Here is a 24,483-nt window from a genome sequence, read left to right on the forward strand (position 1 = left end):
CCCCTACCCTCTCTTTCCACTGCTCTGCTATGTGGATTCCTGAGTCTCACCAACCTTACTCCTATAGGTATTTCCAAAACAAGCACACAAATCACTTTTAGTTTTAAGATAAGTTTGTTCTTAGGCACTACAGGGAAATCTGAAAAAGTAATATGCATTGGAAAATTACCATTTACCAAACTTTTTTTTTTTTTTTTTTTGAGACGGAGTCTCGCTCTGTTGCCCAGGCTGGAGTGCAATGGCGCAAACTTGGCTCACTGCAAGCTCCGCCTCCTGGGTTCACGCCATTCTCTTGCCTCAGGCTCCTGAGTAGCTGGGACTACAGGCACCCGCCACCACGCCCGGCTAATTTTTGTATTTATTTATTTATTTTTTTTAGTAGAGACGGGGTTTCACCGTGTTAGCCAGGATGGTCTCAATCTCCTGACCTCGTGATCCACCTGCCTTGGCCTCCCAAAGTGCTGGGATTACAGGCGTGAGCCACCGTGCCCGGCTCAATTTACCAAAGTTTTAAAAAGGCAGGTGTAAAGCTTGTCCTGATCCTCTTGAATAAGTCAGTGGAGACTGTCGCCATCTCATGGTGCCTGTCTTCACTCCCTTTTCAAGGGGATTCTCCTTTAAGAATCCCCCATTTTTCCACTGGGTGTTGCCCCACTGGAGCCTCTGGGCTGGACCAGCTATGGCAGCTCCAAGACCACCCAGAGAGGGTCTCCAGCGCCCTCTGCGCACAGACCATCCCAGGGCAGCTCCACCACCTCCAGCCCCCTGAACCCTCACCCTGCAGCCTCTAACCTACCAGCTCCCCCAGCTAGGATACCGCCTCTCAATCTGGCCCCAAGATGTCCCTTCAGACTCAGGCTCTCATACAATAGACACAGTTGCTCCCTCTGCAACCTCACTGCCTGCTCCAGATCTCCTCGGCCACAGTTCCTGAATGTGACCCTTTCTGCAGCCCTTTGCTCTGGGCCCTGCTCCGAGTTTAGGAAGCCCATTCACTAGCAAGCATTCGGAAAGGGACTACTACAAATTGGTTGAGCGACTAAAGGAAGGAATGGTTCTCTGCCTTTTGCTGAAGTGGAGATGCCACAGTGAGAGTGCTGATCTGACCCCAGGCCGGTGTCCTAACCTCTACTGGCCTTGGTTTCCTCCTCTGTTAAGTGGAGATGATAGCAGTACGGTTGTTGAGAATTAAATGAGAAAGTTATGTAAATAACAACACAACACTTGCTACATACTAGGAGTTCAATAATAGTAGCTCTTCTTTTTACCTCGCTAACATCCAAGTCTGTCTGGCCACTGGCCACAGCATCAGACATCCTCATCTCGAAAGCCCGTCTGTGCACACCCCATCAGTGCCCACTGACCTTCCTCCAGACCTTCACCTGGAGGTGCATCACGGTCCTAAGGAAAAGGTCTTGATCATCCTCAGACCTTTCATGGCTCCCCTATGAGCAAGGGAGGCTCCAGGGCTCAGCTCCCTGCAGCGGGGAGGGGCTTGGTGTACTTGCTTGGAGTCTGTAAGGGGTAACCCTGCCCCACTTGGCAGAGAAGCCTCTTCCGGCCCCCTGGAACATCCCTCCTCCCTGCTTTTCTACTCACCCCTCCTCCAACATTTGAACTTCTAAAATCACACTCTAGTTTCAGAAAAGAAAATTGTTAACCAAAGTTAATAAGTTCCAGTATTAAAGGGGATGTGGGGGAATGAGAAGGTACTACCTTATTGGTGGTATCAATTTCCTGCAGGAATTTATTCTGAGTGTGTATTTACTCACATCTAAATATATCATCACTAAAATGTTCATCATGTAGTTATTTATGACAACAAAATGCTAGAAATACCCCCACATCCATCTACAAAAGACTAGTTATAATTATATTTTGAAATGGAATACTATGTAGCCATTATATAAGATGATGCATATTGATATTGGTCAACATGAAAATATGTCCACAACATACATCTAAAAAAGGAAAAAGATTGTGTTTTATGATTTCAATGATATAAAATCTATACATACTTATACATTATGCAGAGAGCTGTCTGGAAGGCAGGTCACATGTTTGCTTTGAGTGATGGGATTTCAAGTGCTTTTCCTACCTTTATAGTTTCTAAATTGTTTAAATTTATAATGGAAATACATTCTTTACTAATGGAAAAATGCCACAAAAAGGGAACAAAGAAAAATCACGTACCCACACTGTGATGACATCAGGTACCATTACTCAGTACCCACCATACACCAGGTATTCTACATGCATTATTTCATATAATCCATACTATGACTGGGCAATATGTGTTTCTACCCCAATTTTTAATTTTTATTTTATTGTATTTATTTTTTTGAGGCAGGGTCTCACTGTGCCACCCAGGCTGAAGTGCGGTGACGTGAACACGGCTCACTGCAGCCTTGACCTCCCAGGCTCAAGCAATCCTCCCACTGAGTAGCTGGGATCACAGGCACACACCACCACACCTGGTTAATTATTTCTGAAGGAAACTTTGTATTATTTTAATTATTTTTATGTACAGAAAACTCAACAGTGTGCATTTAACCCGGTTTAGTGGCAAGTTCTTTAGCCTTTGCCTTTTTGAACTTGGCGATGTGAGCCTCAGACTTGGGACCCAGGACATTGCCGCCCCAGTGACAGTGGATCTCATCATATCTGTCGTTGTAATAGGTCCTGATAGCTCCCACCAGCTTAGCCAAAGCACCCTTGTCTTCCGAGTTAACCTGTGTGAAGGCGACAGTGGTGCAGGTCTTCCTGTGGACTAGACGTCCTAGTCTTGCCTTCCCCTTGATAATGCAGTAAGGGACCCCCATTTTATGACACAGGGCAGGCAAGAAGACGACCAGCTCAATGGGATCCACGTCATGTGCAATCACCACCAGCTGAGCTTTCTTGTTCTCCACCAAAGTGGTGACAGTGTTAACTCCTGCTCGAAGGACAGGTGGTCTCTCAGTGGGGACGTCCCTTTTGCCAGCCGCTTTCTTCTCAGCCTGAGCCAACGGCCTCTGCTTCTTCTCTTGCTTTGTTTCTGGTCTGTACTTGTGGGCCAGCTTAAGCAGCTGAGTAGCTGTTTGGTGGTCCAGGGCCTGAGTGAACTGGTTAATCGCAGGAGGCACTTTCAGCCGCTTATAGAGGATGGCTCTCTGCCACTGCAACCTGATATAGCGGGGTCATTTCACAAAGCAGGTGAGGTCTCTTTTGGGCTGGATGTCCTGTCCAATGCCAAAATTCTTAGGCCTTTTCTCAAACAGGGGATTCACCACTTCCTTGGCCTCCTGCTTCTTCATGACAGCAAGGGCCGGAGCCACCTTCTTCCCCTTGGCCTTCTTTCCTTTCAGCATTTTGGAAGGCGGGAAGAGAGAGCTAATTTTTTAATTTTTTGTAGAGATGAGGTTTCATCATGTTGCCCAGGCTGGTCTCAAACTCCTGGCCTCAAGTGATCTGCCTGCCTCAGCCTCCCAAAGTGCTAGGATTACAAGTGTGAGCCACTGTGCCTGGCTACCACTAATTTTTTTAAAATAGACTTTTTTGGAACAATGTTGGTTCACAGTAAAATTGAGCAGGAAATACAGAAAGTTCCTTTATACCCCCTGCCCCTACATATGCTGCACAGCTTCCCCTATTATCAGCATCCCCCACCAGAGTGGTACATTTGTCACAACTGATGAACCCACACTGATGCATCATGATCTCCAGAGTCCATAGTTTACATTGGGGTTCACTCTTGGTGCTGTACGTTCTATGGCTGTGGACACATGTATAATGACATACACCCACCATTATAGCATCAGGCAGAGTAGTTTCGCTGCCCTAAAAACCCGCTGTGCTCTGCCTATTTATTTATCCCTTCTTCCTCTCTATCCCTGGCAACCCCTGATCTTTTAACTGTTTCCATAGATTTATCTTTTCCAGAATACCATACAGTTGGAATCATAAGATACGTAGCCAATTTTCAGATTGGCTCTTTCACTTAGTACTATGCATTCATTTAGTATTATCTCCCTGTCTTTTTTTTTTAATTAAAAAAATTGTGGGTACATAGTAGATGTATATATATTTATGGAGCTCCTTGTCTTTTCACGGCTTGAAAACTCATTTCTTCTTATTGGTGAATAATATTCCATTATTTGGATGACGATAGTTTATTCATCTCTTCATTTACTGAAGGACATCTTGGTTGCTTCCAAATTTTGGCAACTCTGAATAAAGTTGCTATAAACAACTTTATTCAGGTTATTTTGTGGACATAAGTTTTTAACTCATTGGGTCTACTCCTATTTTAGAGATAGGGAAATTGAGACTTGAAGAGATAAATGACCTTTGGCAGCCTCGTAGCTGGCGAGCAGCAGGTGGAGAGTGAAGATCCATCATGCCTGGCTGCTCCTCAACAGCCCATTCCTCAGAACTGTCCCCTCCACTTGCTCCTGGTCCCTACTCTGCACTGCTTGAGGCCAGGGATGGGCTTCATCGGGGATGGCAGTCAGGGTGGCCCAAGGCCAGAAAGAGCCTGAATTGAAGGGATTTGGGCAAGGAGTGTTTTTTCCTCTGTCCTAGCAGGGAGCAGGGAGAGTACCCCACCTGAGGCCTCTGTCCTGTCTTTGGAGGGCCTGGGATGTACCACTTCACAGCTCTCCTCCAAGCTCAACCAAGCCACTCAGCCTTGGAGGCTGCCAGCATCCTGGGAGTTTCTGAAGCCACCCATACTGTCTGCCTGCTCTGAATTGGTCCTCCATCCATGACCCCTTTGTCTCTGGAACACCATATCTGGGAGACTTGGAACCACCCAGGCAGCAGCCAAAGGTTCTTGTCCTGAGCTCTCAGGACAATTTCACCATAGAGGCCAGCACTTCAGCCAAGTTCAGGCTCCACAAGACAGCAGGCTCTCAGCCTTCCCCACTCAAAGAGGCCCAGCCTCTGCAAACCCTCTCCCTATGACACCAAAATGGACGCCAAGTTCCCAGCACCAACTGCCTCACAGATTGGCACCAGAGCGCACCCACTTACCAGCCACACATCAGAAATCCTTACCCAGATTGTGTGATCCCTTGAAACACACTGCTTAACCTGTGTGATAGAGGTCTTGGAGAATGGGTGGAAAAGATGGAACACTCAATCGGGTGCTGGAGCGTGCAATGAATCTGGACTCTGGAGTCACATGAATCAGGGTTTGAGCCTGAGCCCTCCCTCTAATTGGGTATGAGACACCTGGACAATTAACCTCAGTTAACTATGGAATTTAGTTAGCCTCAATTTCCTCAACTGCAAATGGCGGTGGTAATATCTTTCTTGCCAGCAAATTTGTTGCCAAAATTAGACAGTATGTATGCAAAGCACCCAACGGCACCTGGCATATGGTAGGTGCTCAATAAATGACAGCTGTCATTTTCAACGCTATGAGATGCCTGAGTCCACCCAGCTTCCTGTTGACTCAGCATGTGATGCCAGCCAAAAACCCTCTCAATTTTCAGGTCCTCTTCTAACGTATTATTAGGGTAAGGAGAGTTGTGCAACTTTCCTGCTCATCTGAGTTCCTCCCACCTGCTCCCACTTCCCTCCAACTTCTGCCTTTAATGGGTCCAGAGGAATAAGGCAGGGGGGCTGGAAGGATAGGTCATGTTGGTGAATGGGAAGGCGGAGAGACTGTGATAGTCAAGACTGGAGGTCTGCAGCCATTGCCAAAATCAACATGATCTATAAGTTTTTCAAACTCCTGGCTAAACTCCTAGTGAGGCTGACGGCAAGGGAATGGAAACTCCCCATTCCAAGGGTCAGGCAGCCAGCTCAGGACATCTGCATCCTTATGTTTCCAGGAAGGAGGCGAAGCCCAGCCCTCTTGAGACCACTTACTGTAGTTCCTTGATTTAGAGGACAGACCACCCTGGGGGCATTCAGCATCCTGCAGCCCAGCCTGGAGGGCCTGGAGGCACACAACTGCTCCCTCCCTCCACACAACCCCAGCCCCAACTCCAACACACACACACACACACACACACACACACAGTGCCAGAAAGCAAGCCAGGAAGCAAACAGGAAAGGTCAATGTAATGGTAAGACGAGTGTCCTGGAACTCTAAGGTCAGAGATGGCCAGCCCCTCGTGTGGGCAGGCAAGATGGGCAGCTGACACGCAGGGGCTGTCGTCTCTATGAGAACAGCCAAGAGGGGATGCGCCTGAGCACGCTCCAGTTTGGCCTAGATGCAGAGTTCCCATGTAAAAGAGTGGGTTGGGGTGGAGGGCTTTATGGAAGCAGGCTCCTCCAAGGCTGGCAAGAGGGGAAAGTGCTGGAGAGGTGGGGTGAAGCTGGGAGCCTCTGCTGAACTGAGGCACAGGGAAGAGAGCCAAAGACCACCCCAAGATCCTGGTCTTTACTCTCTTCCAAAATGACTGTATCAGTTTTCTGTGTGGCAGGGCTGGATGGGATTGACATACACTTTTGAGCGACCACTTTGTACTAAAGGGAAAGGCATAAGATCTGCTCAGTTGTTGCTCAGACACCAAAGCAGATATTAAAATTCTCTCTGGGACCCTCAGGGTAGCTCACGCCTGTAATCCCAGCACTGTGGGAGGCTGAGGCAGGAGGATTGCTTAAGGCCAGAAATTTGGGACCAGCCTGGGCAACAATAACAAAACAATTAAAACAATTTTGTTTTGTTTTGCTTTTTTTGTAAAACAGCTCTCCAAAACAATTAAAACCTTAGTGGGGTGGGGGATGGTGTGTGCCTGTAGGCCCAGCTACTCAGGTGGGTGAGGTGAGAGGATGGCTCAAGCCCAGGAGTTCAAGCTTGTAATGAGCTATGATAGGTCCATTGTACTCCAGCCTGGGGGACAGAGTAAGACCCTATCTCTAAAAAAAAAAAAATTCTTTCTGGAACCTGGGTCCCTGGATCTAATGGATCAATGATTTATTCTCCAAGCCACATTCCCAGGCAGGCTGGATGTGTCCCCTGTGCCCTCCACCCAAACACACCCAGCTTGCCTGGCAGAAGTTGGGTGCCCCGGCTGGCCTGCAGGGGCACCATCCTGTCTCACGTGGGTGGGTGTGGGTGGGTGTGCCTCTCGGGCAGGCACATTAATCATCCATCTCCAACACAACCACATATCCCTAGGCTGAAAACACCAACAAAAGGAAGGTACTGTGGCCAGGCCAGGTTGGGTGTGTTGAAGTAGGGGTGTTTTGGGAGGAGTGGGCAGAGGAAGAGAGGGCAGGATAGTTCACAACAAGTTCAGACAAATGATGCAGGAAGTAAGAGGAGCACCTGCCAGGCACCCAGTACAAGGGAGACAGGCCTGACCCCTGGCACCTTCTCCACACGGCCTGTTCCCACCACTTTGTTCTTTGGGGGTGCTGTAGCCTGAAGCATGTCCCCACTCTGCCCTGTGTGTGTGTGTGTGTGTGTGTGTATGCGTGTGTATTATAAACAAATGTAATGGTGTTGAGTCATTTTTAGCAATCCGTGCTTCAACCATAGACTGTATTAACTGACTCCCTGCTAGGACAATGTGAGAGCTCTCCTTCCCATCTCTTCTGCCCCATCCCCTATTTTTTATATATCTATTATATATAAAATACATTATATATTATATATATTATATAAAATATATTATATATTTTATATATTATACATGTAATATATAAAAAATATAATATATATATTATATAATATATATTATATATTATATAATATATATTATATAATATATATTATATATTATATATTATATATTATATAATATATATTATATAAAATATTATATAATATATATTATATAATATATTTTTTATATATTACATGTATAATATATAAAATATATATAAATATATTTTTTATATATTATACATGTAATATATTTTATATACATTTTATATAGAAACATATATGCACTCCAGCCTGGGCGACAGAGCAAGACTCTGTCTCAAAAAAAACCATATTTGTATTTATATATAAAATATATTATATATAATATATCTATTATATTATATATCATTATATAATTATAATGATATATATTATATATACTATATATTTTATATAATATATATATATGGTGTTTTTTTTGAGATAGAGTCTTGCTCTGTCGCCCAGGCTGGAGTGCAGTGGCACAATCTCGGCTCACCGCAACCTCCACCTCCCGGTTTCAAGCAATTCTCCTGCCTCAGCCTCCCAAGTAGCTGGGACTACAGGTGCCCACCACTATGCCTGGCTAATTTTTGTATTTTTAGTAGGGTAGGGTTTCACCATGTTGGCCAGGCTAGTCTTGAACTCCTGACCTCAGGTGGTCTGCCCACCTCAGTCTCCCAAAGTGCTGGGATTACAGGTGTGAGCCACCATGCCTGGCATATATTTTTTATACATCCAATGTTTATAACATTTCTATTGTTTTAACCATAGCCCACTGTTGTCTAAAATTAGCTTTACTTTTAAATGAATCTAGTCATCTTACAATAGCTAAACCATTTTAAATTTTTTAAATTTTAATTCATTTTTGGCTTGACTACATTTTAGGGGGTTCTTTGTAATCTTTATATACATTATGTTTCCTGATGATGCTGTATGCCCCTTTAAGAGATGCACCTCTATTTGACTGACCTTCTTATACCATGGCACTGTGGCCTCATGCAGTACAGCTTGTTGATGACAGTGATGGCCAAGAGAAAATGTGGAGGGAGCAGAAAGAGGTGGGAAAATCTGCAGGCCCTCAGTGCACATCACAGAGCAGCCCTGAGAATCCCCGCTTGGCCAAGAACGGTAAGAGGCAATCTATTTTGGGAGAAAGTGTAAAAGTAAATGGTTTGGGGGAAGGTGCTGGGGCAAGCGAGCCAAATGGACCTCATTCCTCACGTGCAAGTGAATGTGAGAGATTTGTCACCTGGACCATCCGACACCACATCAGAAAACGCTCACGCTGCATTTAGGGTATGGCCATGCAGAGAGAAGTACAAAGACACAGCATAGTTTTTGAATAGGGCAATTAAATTATGTGTGACCATCAGGACACATGTACTCAGAGATACACAGGGAGAGAACTAAACCTTTTTCTACGGTTCTGTCTCCCCTCTTTCCACAACCACCCAGCTCCTAACCAGTTGTTCATTTGTGCATGCGTGGCCTGCATTCACTCACCATGTGCTGACTGAGGGCCTGCCATAGCTCACTGTTACAAAGTACAGGCAGTCACAACCAAGACTGCGTGTGACAGGAAGATGTGTGTGAAAGGATTCGAGAGAGAGAGAGAGCTCAGTAAAGATACATACTAGTTTGATCATCACCAAGGGAAAAAAGAAATCCTATTGCCAGGCACCTTAAGAAAATAAAAAATAATTTAAAACACTGTAGGCAGTTGGGTTTAAGGGAACTCAACAAATAGCAACAAGCCCGTGGTATCCAAAGCCAGTGTGGAGCTGCCAGATACCCTCTCGGCCCCAGACCTGCTCAGGAGGGGCCCCTCCTCTAGGCATGTGTCACTCTGCCCTGGGTGTAAGAGAGACAAAGCAGCAGAGGTCCCCCAGCCTTGGGCTCTGGGCCCTCTCACCCATCCCTGGGGCCCCTGAGAAGACAGACAGAGGACCCTGGGTAGCTGACAAAGGATTTGGGCTCTAGAATTGAGGGCACATATGGAAAGAGGAGGGGAGGGTTGTTTTTGTTTGCTTTTGTTTCTGTTTTTAAGGCAGACAATCATCTCTGAGAAGGGGCAAAGGGCAGCCTAGCCTCTTGTTAGCCTGGAGTATATTTGTGGTAGTATGCCACAGACCCCAAAGATAAGGACAGCCAAATAGGATTGCAAGGATACCTGGCTGGGCATATGCAAACTGCAAGATGGCAGACGAAGCTCATGCAGAAATACAGATATGAATGCACCGCAGGTATGCCCAGTTCTAGTGCCAGGAGGTCACAGGAGGCCAGGAGCAGGCAGGTTCAGTCCATCATGGGACAATCAGGCTACTACATCCAACTGGTTTTTCCACACCTGCTTTGATGTCACTTACAGCCATTCAAAGTGCCAATCATCAACTGGGCAAAAGCAGGCTCTTTTTGCAGTGGGAAGGAAAGTAAATAGATTATGTCAGAGGACCTCTCTGCTGGAGACACACAAAGGTTTCTTTACAGCTGCATCACTGCAGCCAGGACCACCAGAGACTTTTGGAGAGACCCAGGCCTATTTCCCACAGACCCCCCTAGCAGCCTTTTAAAATGACATATGACTTGCTCCTTGGTGACATGCTTGCTTAGCTCCTAAAGATACCCAGTGGGCTAATCTAGCTCTGCCTGTTAATTATGTGATGTGGTAAACTCAATGATAGGAATTTTTCCAGGGAATGTGTTTGTGAGTTTATGTCTCTCCTCTACTTTTGCCTGGGCAACCTACAAATCCTATCTCTCCCACTGAGATGCAGGCAGTCCACCCTGGTCCAGGTACAATGGAGGGGCAGACAACCGTGCTGCAGGCTTGTCCCAATGACCCACGGGGAGCAGTTATGAAAAGTCTTCCTGGGAGCACTCAGCAACAGCAGCTCCCAGTGCAGGGCTTTCTATGCACCAAACGTGGTTTCAACTGTTTGACATTTAATCCACCCCACACCAGTCTGAGGTTGAGATTTTTTGCCCTATCCTATACTTGGAAAATTGAGGCTCAGAGAGGTTAATCTGTAGGAGGAGCCACAGCCAGAAAGTGGTGACTCCAGGATCCTGACTCAAGGCAGCCTGGCTCCAAGCCTGTTTTCTTTTCTTTTTTTTTTTTTTTTTTTTTTTTTTGAGATGGAGTCTCGCTTTGTCAACCAAACTGGAGTGTAGTGGCACGATTTCAGCTCACTGCAACCTCCGCCTCCCGGATTCAAGCAATTCTCCTGCCTCAGCCTCCCGAGTAGCTGGGATTACAGGTGCCCATCTCCTTGCCCAGCTAATTTTTCTATTTTTAGTAGAGATGGGGTTTCGCCATGTTAGCCAGGTTGGTCTTGAACTCCTGACCTCAGGTGATCTGCCTGCCTTGGCCTGCCAAAGTGCTGGGATTACAGGTGTGAGCCACCACGCCCGGCCACCAAATCCATTTTCTTAAATGCCACACTCCAGGCTGCTCATGGAGTCTTGCGAGTGAGATGAGGATATTCCAGATGTCCACAGTCTGCAGTCCACCTTTCCTATCATCTTGAGCATCCTGTCTTCTCCCCTCCTCTTTTGGCAATTAAGCCCAAATGCTAACACAAGTTAAGCAAGCCCATCATAGCCACAGTGCGGTATGTGCCCTGACCTTAATGCTGCCACTTCAGGCCTGATTGATTTTACTTAAATCTATAACTCCTTGGGCTGAATAGCAAAGGAGCAAGGAAATGATCTGCTGAATAATTCGTAAAGAGAGAGTAAGGGAGGGGGAAAGAGAGGATGAATACCAACATGCTCATGAGCATTTAAATTGAGCAACTCGGTGTCCAATTCTCTTCTCGGTGAAGGTCACAGTATGTATTAGGATATTGATGAGGATAAATTATTCAGGCTGGCTAAGAAATATTTGTCTCCAAATGGGGATTAGGGCTAGTTCAATTAAAATTCCCACTTCTCAAGAGGTAAAGCCTTAATCAGAAAAATTGTATTTTTCATAGTCAAGATCCTATTTTTAAAAATCTGCTTCCAAAACTTAGTCCAGAGATGGCATTTCATTTTAGTCCCATCCCTACGACTTAGTGTGGTGACCTGCCTAGATCCCCACTGATTCTTGAAAGTATATGAGAGAAGTATAGAGAAAAATGGGGACAGGGGGCCCCAAGAAAAGTATGTATGCTCCAAAGAGTGCCAACCGTTAAAGAGAAGCAGGTTCCAGACCCAGCCAGATGGCAATGACCTTTAACAAGGGACCTTACTTGTCTGAGCTATCTCATCTGTGAAACAGAATAATCCCCTTCCCATTCCCACCACACCAGTATCTGGATGGAATAAATGATATTAAAAGCAAACAAATGTAAATGCTCTGAGTGTTTAGCAGAGAGTGTTACAGAAATGTAAGATGCTGTGGACAGCATGAGACAGCGGAAGGAATCCAAGGCTGGAAGGCAGGTGCCCAGGGTTCCTGGTCCTGGCACTGCCACCAGCAGAGCCTTTTGTTGGTCCCAGCTTCCTTTCATTGGAAAAGGGGCACGGGATGACCTAAGATTCTATGATGATTTGGATTGCTGTTGTCTCTGCCTCTTATCTTTCACTCACCGCTATGCCATCCAGTTATCCTTCTTCAGGCGAGGACTGTTCTCGCCCTAATTAGTGCTCAGGAGAGGAATCAGTGGTCTGGCCACCTCCCGAGGCCGGGACTCCTGTCAGCTGTGCTCCACCCAGCAGCCTTCAGCCCCATGCAGCCTGCACCTTCACTAACTCTGTGGGTGAGAAGCCTTCGCCTGGGAAACATCACTGCTCCCAGGTCCTCAGAAGGCTGACTCAGCAACTTGGCAGGGTCTGAAGGGCTACAGCATAGGCAGAATGGAAAACAGTGGCCATCCGAGATACCCATATTCTGCCAGCTCAGGGACCCTGATTAAGACGACCGCTTGGCCCTAATTCTCAGCCAATAAAAAGTTGTTAAAATCCACTACCAACTCAAGGCCTCCAAAACAGGCAGACCATGTCCTTTGGATCTGGCTGTTCAACCCATACCAGGCAAGGTGACAGCACCTGAGCCTTTGTCCCTGCAGAGTCAGGAGGGCCAAGGAGTGGTGCTGAGCTCAGCACTAAATAGCAGACTGCCAGAAAGATCCTGTACTCCTTTTCCATGGGAGAGGCCAGTAGCAGAGGCCTCAGAACCCAAGCTCCCCCAACCAGATTGGCTTGGACCTACCCCGAGCCCTCCGGGGCCCGTTGTGGAACCTCTGCAGGATCTGGTGCTTTTTGGAGACCGAGCGGCTCTTCGGGAGCCTGCAGAAGAGCCGCTGGAGCTGAGCAGTGACCGTCCCAAAGCAGGCAGCAGTTGCCTTCTCCTCCTGGCCCTCGGTCATCTCAGCGCGGGAGATCAATAGCTTTTCTCCAGGCTTGGCGTCAGGGGTGGAGTGCCGGGTGGGGGAGGGCTCCGGGGAGGGCCCTGGGCCTCGCATGACCCGGACAGTCACCTGGGCCCTCAGGCTCTGGTACCCTCACCGACTGACGATGCCTTCTCTCTCCGCACTGAGGTCCTTTCCCCTCCACCTCCCCCAATGGAAAACTTTCTATTCCTGGGGCTTTTAGCTTGATAAGATAAAAATGCCCCCACCAAACAGGCTGCAGGGAAGAGCCTGCCCCGAGCCTCACTTCTCAGTCGCGCCTGTGAGTCTGAAAATCAATGTCTCCAAAGTTTCAGACGACAGAAGTGATCGGCTACCTCACACCACGTGCCCAGCCCAGGAGCTCGTTAATGGATTTCTTTGGGGATGGTGGATTACTAATGCTTCACCAGCTGTACAGGCTCCTAAGGGACAAACTGGGGCTAATTCACATCCTCCCGTGCTAAGCCTAGGGTGGGGGAGGGGCCCATAAGGAGGTGGTGTTGCTTTCAGAGGGTCAGGCCATTCATTTATCTGAGACTAGAAACCTGAGCAGAAGAGGATGCGACCCTATGGGTGTGGGGTGGTGAGAAAAGATCAGTCTGTCACAAAAGGGCAGAAATGTTGTTCTCTTGCCCCAAAACAGTACTTACAGGTGTTCTCTCACTCTGACTCCCAGAAGCTGCCAAGCCCTAGTAGGAAAGTTCTGGGAGGCCCTGTTGCCCAGTCCAAGACAGAAGACTGGCACCAGACAGGCGGCAGAGCCTTCCAGAAAAGCCACTAGAGAGGGGTGCCCCTCCCAGGCTGCCCAGAGATGACAGGACTCACCTGCCAACCACCAGCGGGGACCAGTTTAACATGAAGGAGGGACACTTGTTCTTTTCCTTTTTTTTTTTGAGGCAGGATCTTGCTCTGTTGTCCAGGTTGGAGTGCAATGGTCCAATCATGGCTCACTGCAGCCTCGACCTCCTGGGCTCAAGTGATTCTCCCACCCCCAAGCGTGTAGCTGGGACTACAGGCGGACACCACCTCACCCAGCTAATTTTTATATTTTTTGTAGAGGTGGGGGTCTCACCGTGTTCTCCAGGCTGGTCTTGAACTCCTGGACTCAAGAGATCATCCTGCCTCAGTCTCCCAAAGTGCTGGGATTACAGGGGTGAAGACTCCATGCCCAGCAGGGACACCTATCCCTTAACCAGAGGAAATCCACCTCAGAGGACTCACACACTTGCAGAATCTCTGGTGGAAGATGCACTTACACTTCTGTGCTCTGATGCCACCCTTCCTCAGTTGCAGACTGATTCTTTCTCCCTAATGCTTCTTCAGGGAGAAGGGAGCTGCCCATGGCCTTTGTCGTGGCCCTCTCTAGTTTACCAAGCAACCTCTGTACCAGAAGAAGGGCATAAGCAAGTCCGGGTCCTGAAATGACACTTGGGACCATCAAGCAAGGGGTGGGGGCCAAGTTCCTTGCCCCGCTGGTCCTTGCACCCAAGATCTCTAAGAGGGCCTAGGAAGTCCTGCCTAGCTGAGCACAGGCAAGGGCTCATTCCCATCCCCGCCCTCAAAGAAGAGAACACAGGGCTGCTGGGGGAACTTTAAAATATGAGTCACGGCCAGGCGTGGTGGCTTATGCCTGTAATCCCAGCCCTTTGGGAGGCCGAGGCAGGCGGATCACGAGGTCAAGAGATTGAGACCATCCTGGCTAACACGGTGAATCCCCATCTCTACTAAAAATACAAAAAAATTAGCCGGGTGTGGTGGCACGCACCTGTAGTCCCAGCTACTCAAGAGGCTGAGACAGGAGAATCACTTGAACCCAGGAGGCAGAGGTTGCGGTGAGCCGAGATTGCACCACTGCACTCCAGTCTGGGTGACAGAAAGAGACTCCATCTCAAAAAAAAAAAAAAAAAGTCACGTGTAATGCAGGGAAATCCCTTCCGAATGCCCCATTTGGGCTGCAGAATATGCTGACCTCACTTCTGTTTTCTCCTCATCACTGAGCTGTTCTTTGACAGGTTAAGCCATTGGGAAAGACAACAGGAAAGAACTGGCAGAGTCTGGAGATGGGGCTTTCAGAAGCTCTAGGATCTTCATTCCTGACCTTTAGAAAACTAGATAGATTTTTCTACTGTAATGATGGTCTGGGAGGAGCACTACCTAGAGGCAGGGAAATGCTTACAATGACCTCTTGCTGTCTCTGACATCTAAGCAATGACTCAATGACCTCCATGCTGGAGGCAAGTTCAGCCGTGGCCCAGCATAATTTGAAGCAACAATCTTCACCATCTTACTTGCTGGGGTACAATATATTATCACCCTATTTTATATAAAGGTACCTCCAGATGGCTTTTAAAAAATACTCATCACTAGGGTAGACATTCATGGACAATATGCTCAACGCTTTCTCTCAAAACTCTCATGTTACAGCTGGAATCTGTTGTTCCAGTTGAATAATAAGGCATCTCTGAGGTTTTTTTTGAGGGTGGGGAGGTTAATACTTTCTTCAGATGCAAAAAATAATCCACATTAATTCTTTCAGCAGAAACCACCAAGTCTCCAACTTCCATTCAACTTGGATAGAAAAAACAGCCTCCTGCAAATCAGCAAGAAAAGTAAGCAATGGTACCTGTTCCCAAATGAGAGATGGACCTGGAGAAATATACAGAGTCAGAGCTGGCTTGGGGGTGGGAGGTTTCCCCAGATGTATTTTTTCTCATGGGGCCACATCGCCGCCTGAGATTAGAGCCAGAGGTCCATTAGGCAACTTCAGATTATTGTCCAATCCCTATCCATCTCTTCTTCACCCTAGCTGTCCCCTCTAGGATCCAGTCTGTTAATTTCACTTTGGTTCCTGACTAGTCCTGTGTCATGAACTCTGAGAGCTGGGACATGGCAAGAAGGAGGAGTGGAACAGAAAAAGATCCTCCACCTGCATTTCCAGGCCCACCCACTACACACCCTGAACACCTACGGGGTGAGTGGGAGCGGGGAGAGACACACTTATTTCTTTCACCCTTTGTCTAAAGATCTCATGATTTACACATGGTGACGATCAATTTAGAAACTGATTGTTGAAAACTGGCTTAAGTGGAGCCAACTCTCAATTACCCGGCCCTGGTTGATTCTCTAGCTTGTATAGGGCTCACCTTCCTTTTTTTCCTGTACCTCCTTTTTTGGACATTTCAGCATTCATCGGCAGAAGGGCAGCAGATGAATAAGTAAACTCAACTAACTTGCGTGATCAATGATGTTAGCCTAAGGCAAAATGCCATGCTGGGTTCTGTGCTGGCTTTGCTTCTAATGATCTGGGTTATCTTAGTGAAGTCATTTGACTTCCCTGAATGCTGTGTTTCCTCATCTATGAGATGGCCCTGATTACATCAGCTCTACCGACGAAACAAGAGAACTGCAATCCTGACAGAGGCAGTGCACATCAAACGGCCTTACTGACAGCCAAGTGCAACAAAAGTTATTTCTGCTCCCACAATTTCTTTGCCATTCTCAACTCTTCGTATTCCATGCGAATATTCTCATCCTAGCAGGTTCGCAGAATGCCAGCTTGTATCTTCAGCAAACACAATGATAATTCTTTTCCAGCTCTAGCGTCCAGTAGAAACAAAACATAAAAGGATTTTTTAAAAAATAAGAACATTGCTCTTCTTTTCGGCCTGACTTTCATGAACCTGGAGTCTGATTTCTTGAAGGTCTGTGTAAGCCAAGTTTTAATTTTCTAGCAGCCCCAGCCAATGGCCATTGCAGATGTCTAAATAAGACCTGTCCCACCTTGGAAATATGTTTGTTCAAAAGACAGGAATGGGGAGCAGAAGGTGGCACACAGGCCCTCCACTGAAGGATAAACCTGTCACAGGTAAATATCCTACTCAGCCATCCACTCACCTGCTCAGTGCCACACAAAAATGAACAGACTGCTCTTTCCAACACCACCCCTCTAATAGACCCTCAGCACGCACATCTTGCATTCCCCCCAAACCCTCTGCCCCATGCCCTCAAATGGGGCCAGGACAATAGTTATAGGTAGGAAAATCTGAAAGAAAATCTGGGACCTGCTACAATTCCCAGGGCTCACCAGACTCCTCAGCCAAAGTGGGGCATTCTCCCCTGGGAGGCTGGACACATGCTACAATGCCAGGAGGGACCCCACTGCTCTTCCTCCTTCCTCTCCAAAAAGGGCAAAAAAAGAGAATCAAACCTCAAAGATTTCCTGATGGGTACATCTCTCACAAACCTTTGTGTACTCTAGGAACCACAGGCATGCTAGAACAGGCCCGGCATGGCCTTCTGGGCCACTTCAGCCAAAGACCACACCATGGAGAGTTCTTGGGGTCTACCAGGCTCTGCCCGAGTCTCCTCAGCATGGTTATGAGTGCTTCAGAAAAAACTCAAAAGTCACTTCCTCAGGTGTGAGTCAAGACAGTCTTGACCTTGGGGTGGGGCAACCCATGACTGCTCCCAAGCCCCGACATTATTCCACTTAAACCAGTGCCCCCAGGGAACCCAGCCTTCTGCCTGGTCTAACATCATCACCTCAGCCTCCTTGCTGTTTCCCCTAAGCCTCAAAACTGGCTCTGTTCCCCTTCCGACCCTGAGATCCAGCCCGGAACATGTGGAGAAAGGCTTGCCAAAACTCTTGGAAAAAAACTGAAAATGACTAAATGCAAAACCATCTCCCCAGTCAGGCCCAGCCTTCCCAGCTGCCGCCAGCCCTTCCCCACCCAGCCATGGAGAGTCAGAACAGAGCCCTGCGGGAGGGGCAGGTGCCCAGAGTCAGCAGAGATGGAGCGAGACCCTGCAGGGAGGCAGAAAGCATCCTGCCACCAGCACAGACCCAGGTCTGCAAGCTTGTGAGAAGGATATCGTACCAGCTGGTGCTGACTGAGCCCCAGGAACATGGTTCCCTCAGAAGGGCTGGGGGTGGGGAGCTTGCATGCTTTGCACACCCACAAATACTCACCCACCCAAGAATACTCACCTTGCCATCTGAGGAATGCAAACAGGAAGGGCCTCTGGTGAGGCCAGAGATGTGTTTACAGGTTCCTCAGCAGCCTTCGTAGTAAGCCTGGGCAGAGCAAGAATGCCAGCAGCTGCCCTCCATGGGGAAACTGAGGAATGAGGGGTGGGTGTGGGAGCCAGAGAGAGCCCTGTGGGAGAACACTGGGGTGCAGGAGCTGGGACCCACCCATAGCCATCCCATCTCAGGTAGCTGCCTCTCACACAGAGGTGCTGACTCTGAAGCCCAAAGCGGGGGAAATGGCTTGAGGGCCTGAGACGGCACCAAAGCCTTGAAGACCTGTCAGAATGAGGCCCACCCGAGAGGTTCTAACTTTACCACTGTCCCTAGCAAAGCCAGCAGGTGACTCCTGGCCAGGTAACTCCCTTTCAGCTGAGCTAAGCATCCCTGTATCCCTGTATTCTGACCTCATGAAGCTATTTTGAGCATGAATGTAGCAGCGGGCATGAAAACACTTTGGGCTCTTCAGAGAAAAGGCACTACTGACATGCAAAGAATTCTTCTTATGCCCATTCTCAGACCTGGATTCGGCCTTGCGGCAGCTTCCCCTAAGCCTCTGGCCCCTGACCTGCTCACACTTCACAGGAGGTGGCTCCCTGACAGGATAAATTCACTCTCCCACCCAGGCAGGGCCCTCGGGACTGGGCTGGGGGCTGTCTTTTCTTTGTCACTCAGGGACTACCTGCCAGGCTTGGCACAGGCTGGCTCGCCAGTAGAATTGGGGAGAAGAGAGAGGATATCAGACCAAACCGTCAATGCTGCCGGGAGATGTCAATTCACTTCCACCTAATAACTCCACAGGATCAGCAGGCAAACACACACGTTCATTACCAAGTCTAATTAGGCTGGCAGACAAGTGGCATTAATCATTTTTGACTGTACCTGGGATTCAAGCCCCCCACACTCCATAATCAGAAAATTTCATGCTCTGATGAATAGTGGGGAAAATTAAGCGCACATTTAATCCTTTCACTTTCATCTTTTGATAAGACAGGAAGCAGGGAGGAGAGGAAAAGCGGGCTGCAGCGTGGGGAGCTCAGAAGGCCTCTTTGAAAGCATTCCAGGTCCTTTCCCTGGCCCCTAACACACACATCCTCCAACAGGACCTTGCCCAAGAAGAAGACCCCAGTTAGAGCCAGGGATAGGAGAGGGCTTGGGAGTGGGGGATTCTCACAATCTTTAACAACAAAATATCCATTTCTGTGCTTCATTTTCTTAAACTCTAAAGCCAAACACGGGGCTAAATCAAGGAAAACACACACTACACACTCAGTGCTGCTGGGTGCACAAATACCTTCCAAGTGCCCAAGGTAAATAAATACAGAAGCCGCCAGAACAACACAGGATGATTTCTGAGAGGCCTGAAATGAAGACCTTTCACTGCTACAGGAAGAATCAATGCCAACGTCCCAGCAGCCTTTTTCACAAAGAACCCACAAGCGGGGGATGGGTCTGCAGGATCAGGGGGCTGTCATGCAGGTGGTTCCAGCTGTGCAGAAAGTGCAGAAAGTGGAGTTGAACCCAGCCAATAGCACAGCAGCAAGACTAGAGAGACCTGACTAGAGGCCCAGGAGATATCAGCCATTCTTAATAAGAATAGTCCCGGTGCCCTTCCCCGAGGGCTGCATGGCAGGGCCTTGTATTCACAACATCAATAAATCTATCACAGAGTGGGGAGGTTAGAGGGCCTCCCTTTCAACCATGTAATTCCGATCACTTAACACTTCACAGCTCTGAATAACGCCCCCTCTGGAGAGAGACTCTGACTCCAGGAGCAGACAGGTGGCATTCACTGACAGTGGCCAAGGTGTGTCTAAGCATTTCCAGGAGGGTTTGAGTCAGGCTTAGGTTTCTCCAAGTGCCAGACCATCCCCTGGTCCAGGATGGCTTACGCAGCCACTAAAATGAGATGAAAGGTAAAAGGCCACCTCCATGTGCCTTCTACAGAATGAACACTAAGGGACATCATCTGTAAGGGGAAGTCCCTGAGAACAAAGCCAAAGGGCAGCCAGTGAGTTTCTCTGGTTATTTGCTGTTGACCATTCCCTCCTAGAATGCTAGAAATGCATTCTCACCGTTACCACCACCCCTACCCCAAAACACACACATGCGCTCACACGACCTTTCGTTCTCTCTCCGCCTTTCCACAGATCCCCACTGGATTTCCTTCTCTATCTCACAACTATGAGTTCTTTAATCCTAGAAATTAATATTAACTCTGAACTTCCCTGTTCACAAATCCAGCGTTAACCAGAGCTTGGTTACAGACCTTGAAGTGGGGTAAGCTTAGGTTAGATGAACTTTTGCTAAAAAGGCAGATAGACAGTGGGAAGAGTGTTTTCCAAAATGCTTTCCTTACTAAAATCCCCTTCCGCCAACATGGTTCCCACCCAGTGTCAGTCTCCTGGGCAGACAGATGTCACTCACGTACCCACTGCCCTCCTGCTTGTTTCCAAGGGCTGGGATATTTAATAGCACAAACAAGCCATCACTTTCATCACTCACCACGTAGTGAGACCCTGCTCTGTGCCTGGCACTCTGCTGGGTGCAAGTAACACAAAGACAAGGAGCCAATGGCTTTGTGGCCCCTATGCCAGGCACAGAAGGGTCTCCTCAGCCACAGCAGGACATCAGGCAGGAGTGGCATTTCTAGAGGACACCTAATACCCAAATTTTCTGGGATGCCTATGGCAGTCACTTCCCCACTTAGCTCAGCAACCAGGCAGAGTTTGCAAATTGTACTCACTGCTTCGAAAGGTAATCCTAGGAGGTGTCACGAGCCCAGACTAGTTGCTACAGCTGTTAGATGGGAGGGGACAATAACAATCATATCGAATTGAACATTCATATTGCATTTTGCTAAGCCCTGTTCTGAGTGCCTTATGTATATTAATCCATTTAATTCTCACATTAACATGATGAAGTAGGTAATATTATTATCTCATTTTTTTAAAAACAAGGAAGCAGAACACAGAGATGTCCAGGACTCACATGGGGACTAAGTGGTAGTCAGGATTCAAACCCAGGGCTCTGGTTCCAGTCTGTACTCTTAACTACTGCATAGTATGATTTTTTAAAAGTCCTATTTCTGACACTTGCTTTTCAAAATGAAGATAAAACAAAGCAACCCCACCATGGAATCAGACCTTCAACTTAAAGAAAGATGCTCAGCGAGTTTGGCCTGCTGTGTCTCCACCTGCCAGCCCTCATCTGCACATCAGAACATTTCTCAACTTTTGCCATCCAGCCATAGGTTCACAATTAGTTAAATATTAATAATGACAAACAGAGACTCCTTTCTGTAGCCCCTTGATTCCAGTTTTGCTTTCTCTCCGGTGTTCAGACATCGTTAGTATTAAACCAACTATGTAAGGGGCCATGAGCGCCCAGAAAAGTAAAAAGGCCTCACCAAGTCACACACAAAGTCAGAGGTACTGCCTGGGGGCCTAGATCTTCCTGCCACTAGAAACAATGTATGACTTAATCAAAGGAGATCGACAATTCTGATGTGACATGAGGATCAATTCATTTAGTCATGGAGTATCACACACAGGCACACACAAATACACACAAAGGCGCCATTATCACCAAACCAAAAAAAAAAAAAGAAAATCACAAAACTATGTGCAAAATCTTCAACAAGTGATACAGTCCCCCAAAGTCTAACTACAAACTAGAATGCCTATGAAGCAGATTTCCTGGGATTCCAGCTATGATAAAACCCATTTCAGTGAGGCTCCTGCCTCTCTCCCTGTGTGTAGGGTTGTTGAATGCAGTAAGGGAATCTTGAAAGTGCAAAAGCTGCCGACACATCCAAGGGTAAGTTGCATTCGATTCTACTGCAGTCAAAGGCATTTACCAAGGGACAGCAGCCCCTCTACCCACAATATGTATCTCTACAAACCTTTGCTCCTTCCTTCTTAATTAGCACCTGAACTGGGGGTTCTGGTGGAGGAAAGAGCAGCACCCACTTGCACTTCCAATCTTTCCCTTCCACTTGACCCAGGCTTAGAGTCAGAGCTCTATTTCCCTGCAGCCAGCTGCAGCGGGCAGCACACTGAACAGCCTCCGCTACAGACTGCAGGCAGAAAAAAGGTAGGGTTTTCCTGATGTGGAAATCGCTGCTGCTGTCCAACGCTGCAGTTGGATGGGAGATGTGAGGCTGCTGTCATGGGGGAAGGGCCTTTGCTGAACGATGCAAACCACAATCCATTTCCAGAGATGCTTGTTAGAGGCTGTGCCATTGTCTGTGCTTTGGGCTTCAGATATTTGAAATATCCATGTAAACACATGAACACATGGCTGTGGACATCCTTTGCTAAACATGCAAGAGCAAATGCCGGGGTGGGGGTGGAGGGTGGACACCTATTAAAGGCATACACACCCCTAACTGTAGGAGGAGAAAAATAATAAACCCCCAAGAAGACTGAAGATTGGCTCAGAAAATCTATACACTGGGGGCTCAGTGTTTTCTGGTTTTGAGAAGAGCCTGGCTCAGGAGGTGACTGGAGGGGCCTGAGAGCTGTGGAGAGGAAGGGACCCTGCCAGGAGTTGAGTAATGTTAGAGCATGACGACTAGGGCAGGAACCCAGGAGGAGGAAGGAGAGGAGGCAGGGCACAGCCAAACATTGGAGCAGAGTCCAAAGGTTTGAGGGGCCAGAGGTGAAAGGCAGGAGGGGGCACGGGTTCAGGGTGACTTCAGGCTCTCTTCAGCCTCACCTGCCTTTATCCAAAGTCTAACAAAGTCTCCTCCCTGTCCCAATAGGTCCCCCTGGAGGAGAGGTCTGAGCCTGTACCATGGGCGGACAAACAAGCGTTTTGTCAGTAACCCTAATAAGCATGGGTCAAACGGTCATCTCAACAGCAGTCTCACAACCCACTCCCAAGAACTCACAACAAAACCATGAGGGTGCACAGGGAGATGACAGAATGACCTTGCCGCCGAGGCCATCACCCACCCACCCCCCACAACCTGCGTGCGAGTGTGTGTGTGTGTATGTGTGTGTGTGTGTGTGTGGAGGGCCAAGGCACGCACCTGTCAGGAGACAGGTATCTGTTAACTACCGCATAACCGTACCTAGGTAGTGGGCAGACACTAAAGGATACCGGGCAGGGAACTAAGGAGCGGACTGTCCCCAGGGGTTGTTACCTCCTTATGTTCGGGGCTCCCCTGGAGCCAGAGAGTGTAATGGCCCCTCTCTCCCTGCCCCAGGGCCCTCCCAGTCCTTCGCCCCCAGACTGCGGTCTCCCCGCGCGCGCCTCCCCGGCCTTCACACTTACTAACGCAGCGCAGCGCCTGCCGCAGCACCTCTCGTCCGCACAGGTCACACCAGCCGGGGCCGCCCGGCAGCACCAACTCGGCGAAGCCGTGCCCCTCGCCTCGCTCCGCCGGGACTCTGGGATCCTGCGGCTGCTCGAAGATGCTCCGCACGTCGCGGGGTCGGGGCGCTCCAGGCCGCCGCCGCAGTCTCTGCTGCAGACCAGGCCGGGGCGGGCGAGCGGGTCGGGAGGCCCGGGGCGGGGGCTCCAGGTTCCCCCGGGCAGCCCTCCGGGTGCTGCGCCCCTCGCGCGCCCCTGGCGCAGTGGAGAGGGGCGCAGGGACACAGAGGCGCGAGGACCGGTCGGGGGGCGGCGGCGGCGGCTCCGGGCCGCTCAGGCTCTGTAAATAGCGCGGCGGCTCGGGGTCCAAGAGTAGCGGGTACGGGCGCTGCCCGATGGCCGGGGACGCCATGGCCATACCCGGCTAGTGGCGGCAGCTTTGGCAGCTGCGGCTTTGGCTACTGCGCTACTCTCGAGCCAGCCCCGAGAGAAGGGGCGGCCCCACACGAGCGCGCCTTTAAAGGAACCGCAGCCTGCTGGGCGGGGCGGGGCGGGGCGGGGGCGGGGAGAGTCGGAGTGACAGGAAGGACGACCCAAGGGAACCACCGACGGACCGAAGCGGGTAGGGTCGGTGCGGGGCGACGTCTGCGCGAGTGTGGATTTGGGGGCATCTTCACCTGGAGCAGCTGCAGGATTCCGCAGAGGAGCGCCTCTGTACAGTACAGCTCAGATGGCGCATTTCTGCCGGGGGGCCCTCGGCCTTCAGCCCTGCCTCTTTCCCTTGCCAATCACTTCCCCCAACACCACGTTCACCCCCGACCCGCACCCTCAAGGGCCCCGGGAGGGAGCAGGTCGAAGGGAAAGGCTTGGGAACTGGCTCGATGGGGTCTGAGTAGGGCCCCTGCGTCTAGGCGTCCGCCCGCCACTCTCCCGCTGATGGTGCCGACAGGAGGGCCGTGCTCCTTGGCCCTTCCTCTCTCCGGCTTGTAGCCGCCCGCCGCCCCCTCTAGAACCGAGCTCGACGCGGGTAGGGAATGCCCCGCGCGCGCTCTCGCAGCCGCGCCTTGTCCTGTGGCTGACCGCCGGATACCTCCAAGGGCTTGGCAGAGCTGTCCGCGTGCGACTTTCGCTCTGGT

The 24,483-nt window shown here is 49.1% G+C and overlaps 1 protein-coding gene and 1 pseudogene across 1 annotated transcript in view; both read right to left on the bottom strand.

Moving 5' to 3' along the window:
* RASSF5 (Ras association domain family member 5) overlaps positions 1–23,837 on the bottom strand; it is an 81,050-nt gene extending 57,213 nt beyond the window's left edge. The window contains exon 1 of the mRNA XM_024248944.2: positions 23,309–23,837. Within this exon, the coding sequence (XP_024104712.2) occupies positions 23,309–23,765 (457 nt within the window). The 5' untranslated portion in view covers positions 23,766–23,837. The remainder of the gene's footprint in view (positions 1–23,308) is intronic.
* On the bottom strand, positions 2,550–3,690 carry LOC112133881 (large ribosomal subunit protein eL8-like; annotated as a pseudogene).
* Positions 23,838–24,483: the final 646 nt, after the last annotated feature.

The sequence above is a fragment of the Pongo abelii genome, chromosome 1 (genome assembly GCF_028885655.2).
Source record: "Pongo abelii isolate AG06213 chromosome 1, NHGRI_mPonAbe1-v2.0_pri, whole genome shotgun sequence".
Taxonomy (NCBI): Eukaryota; Metazoa; Chordata; class Mammalia; order Primates; family Hominidae; genus Pongo; species Pongo abelii.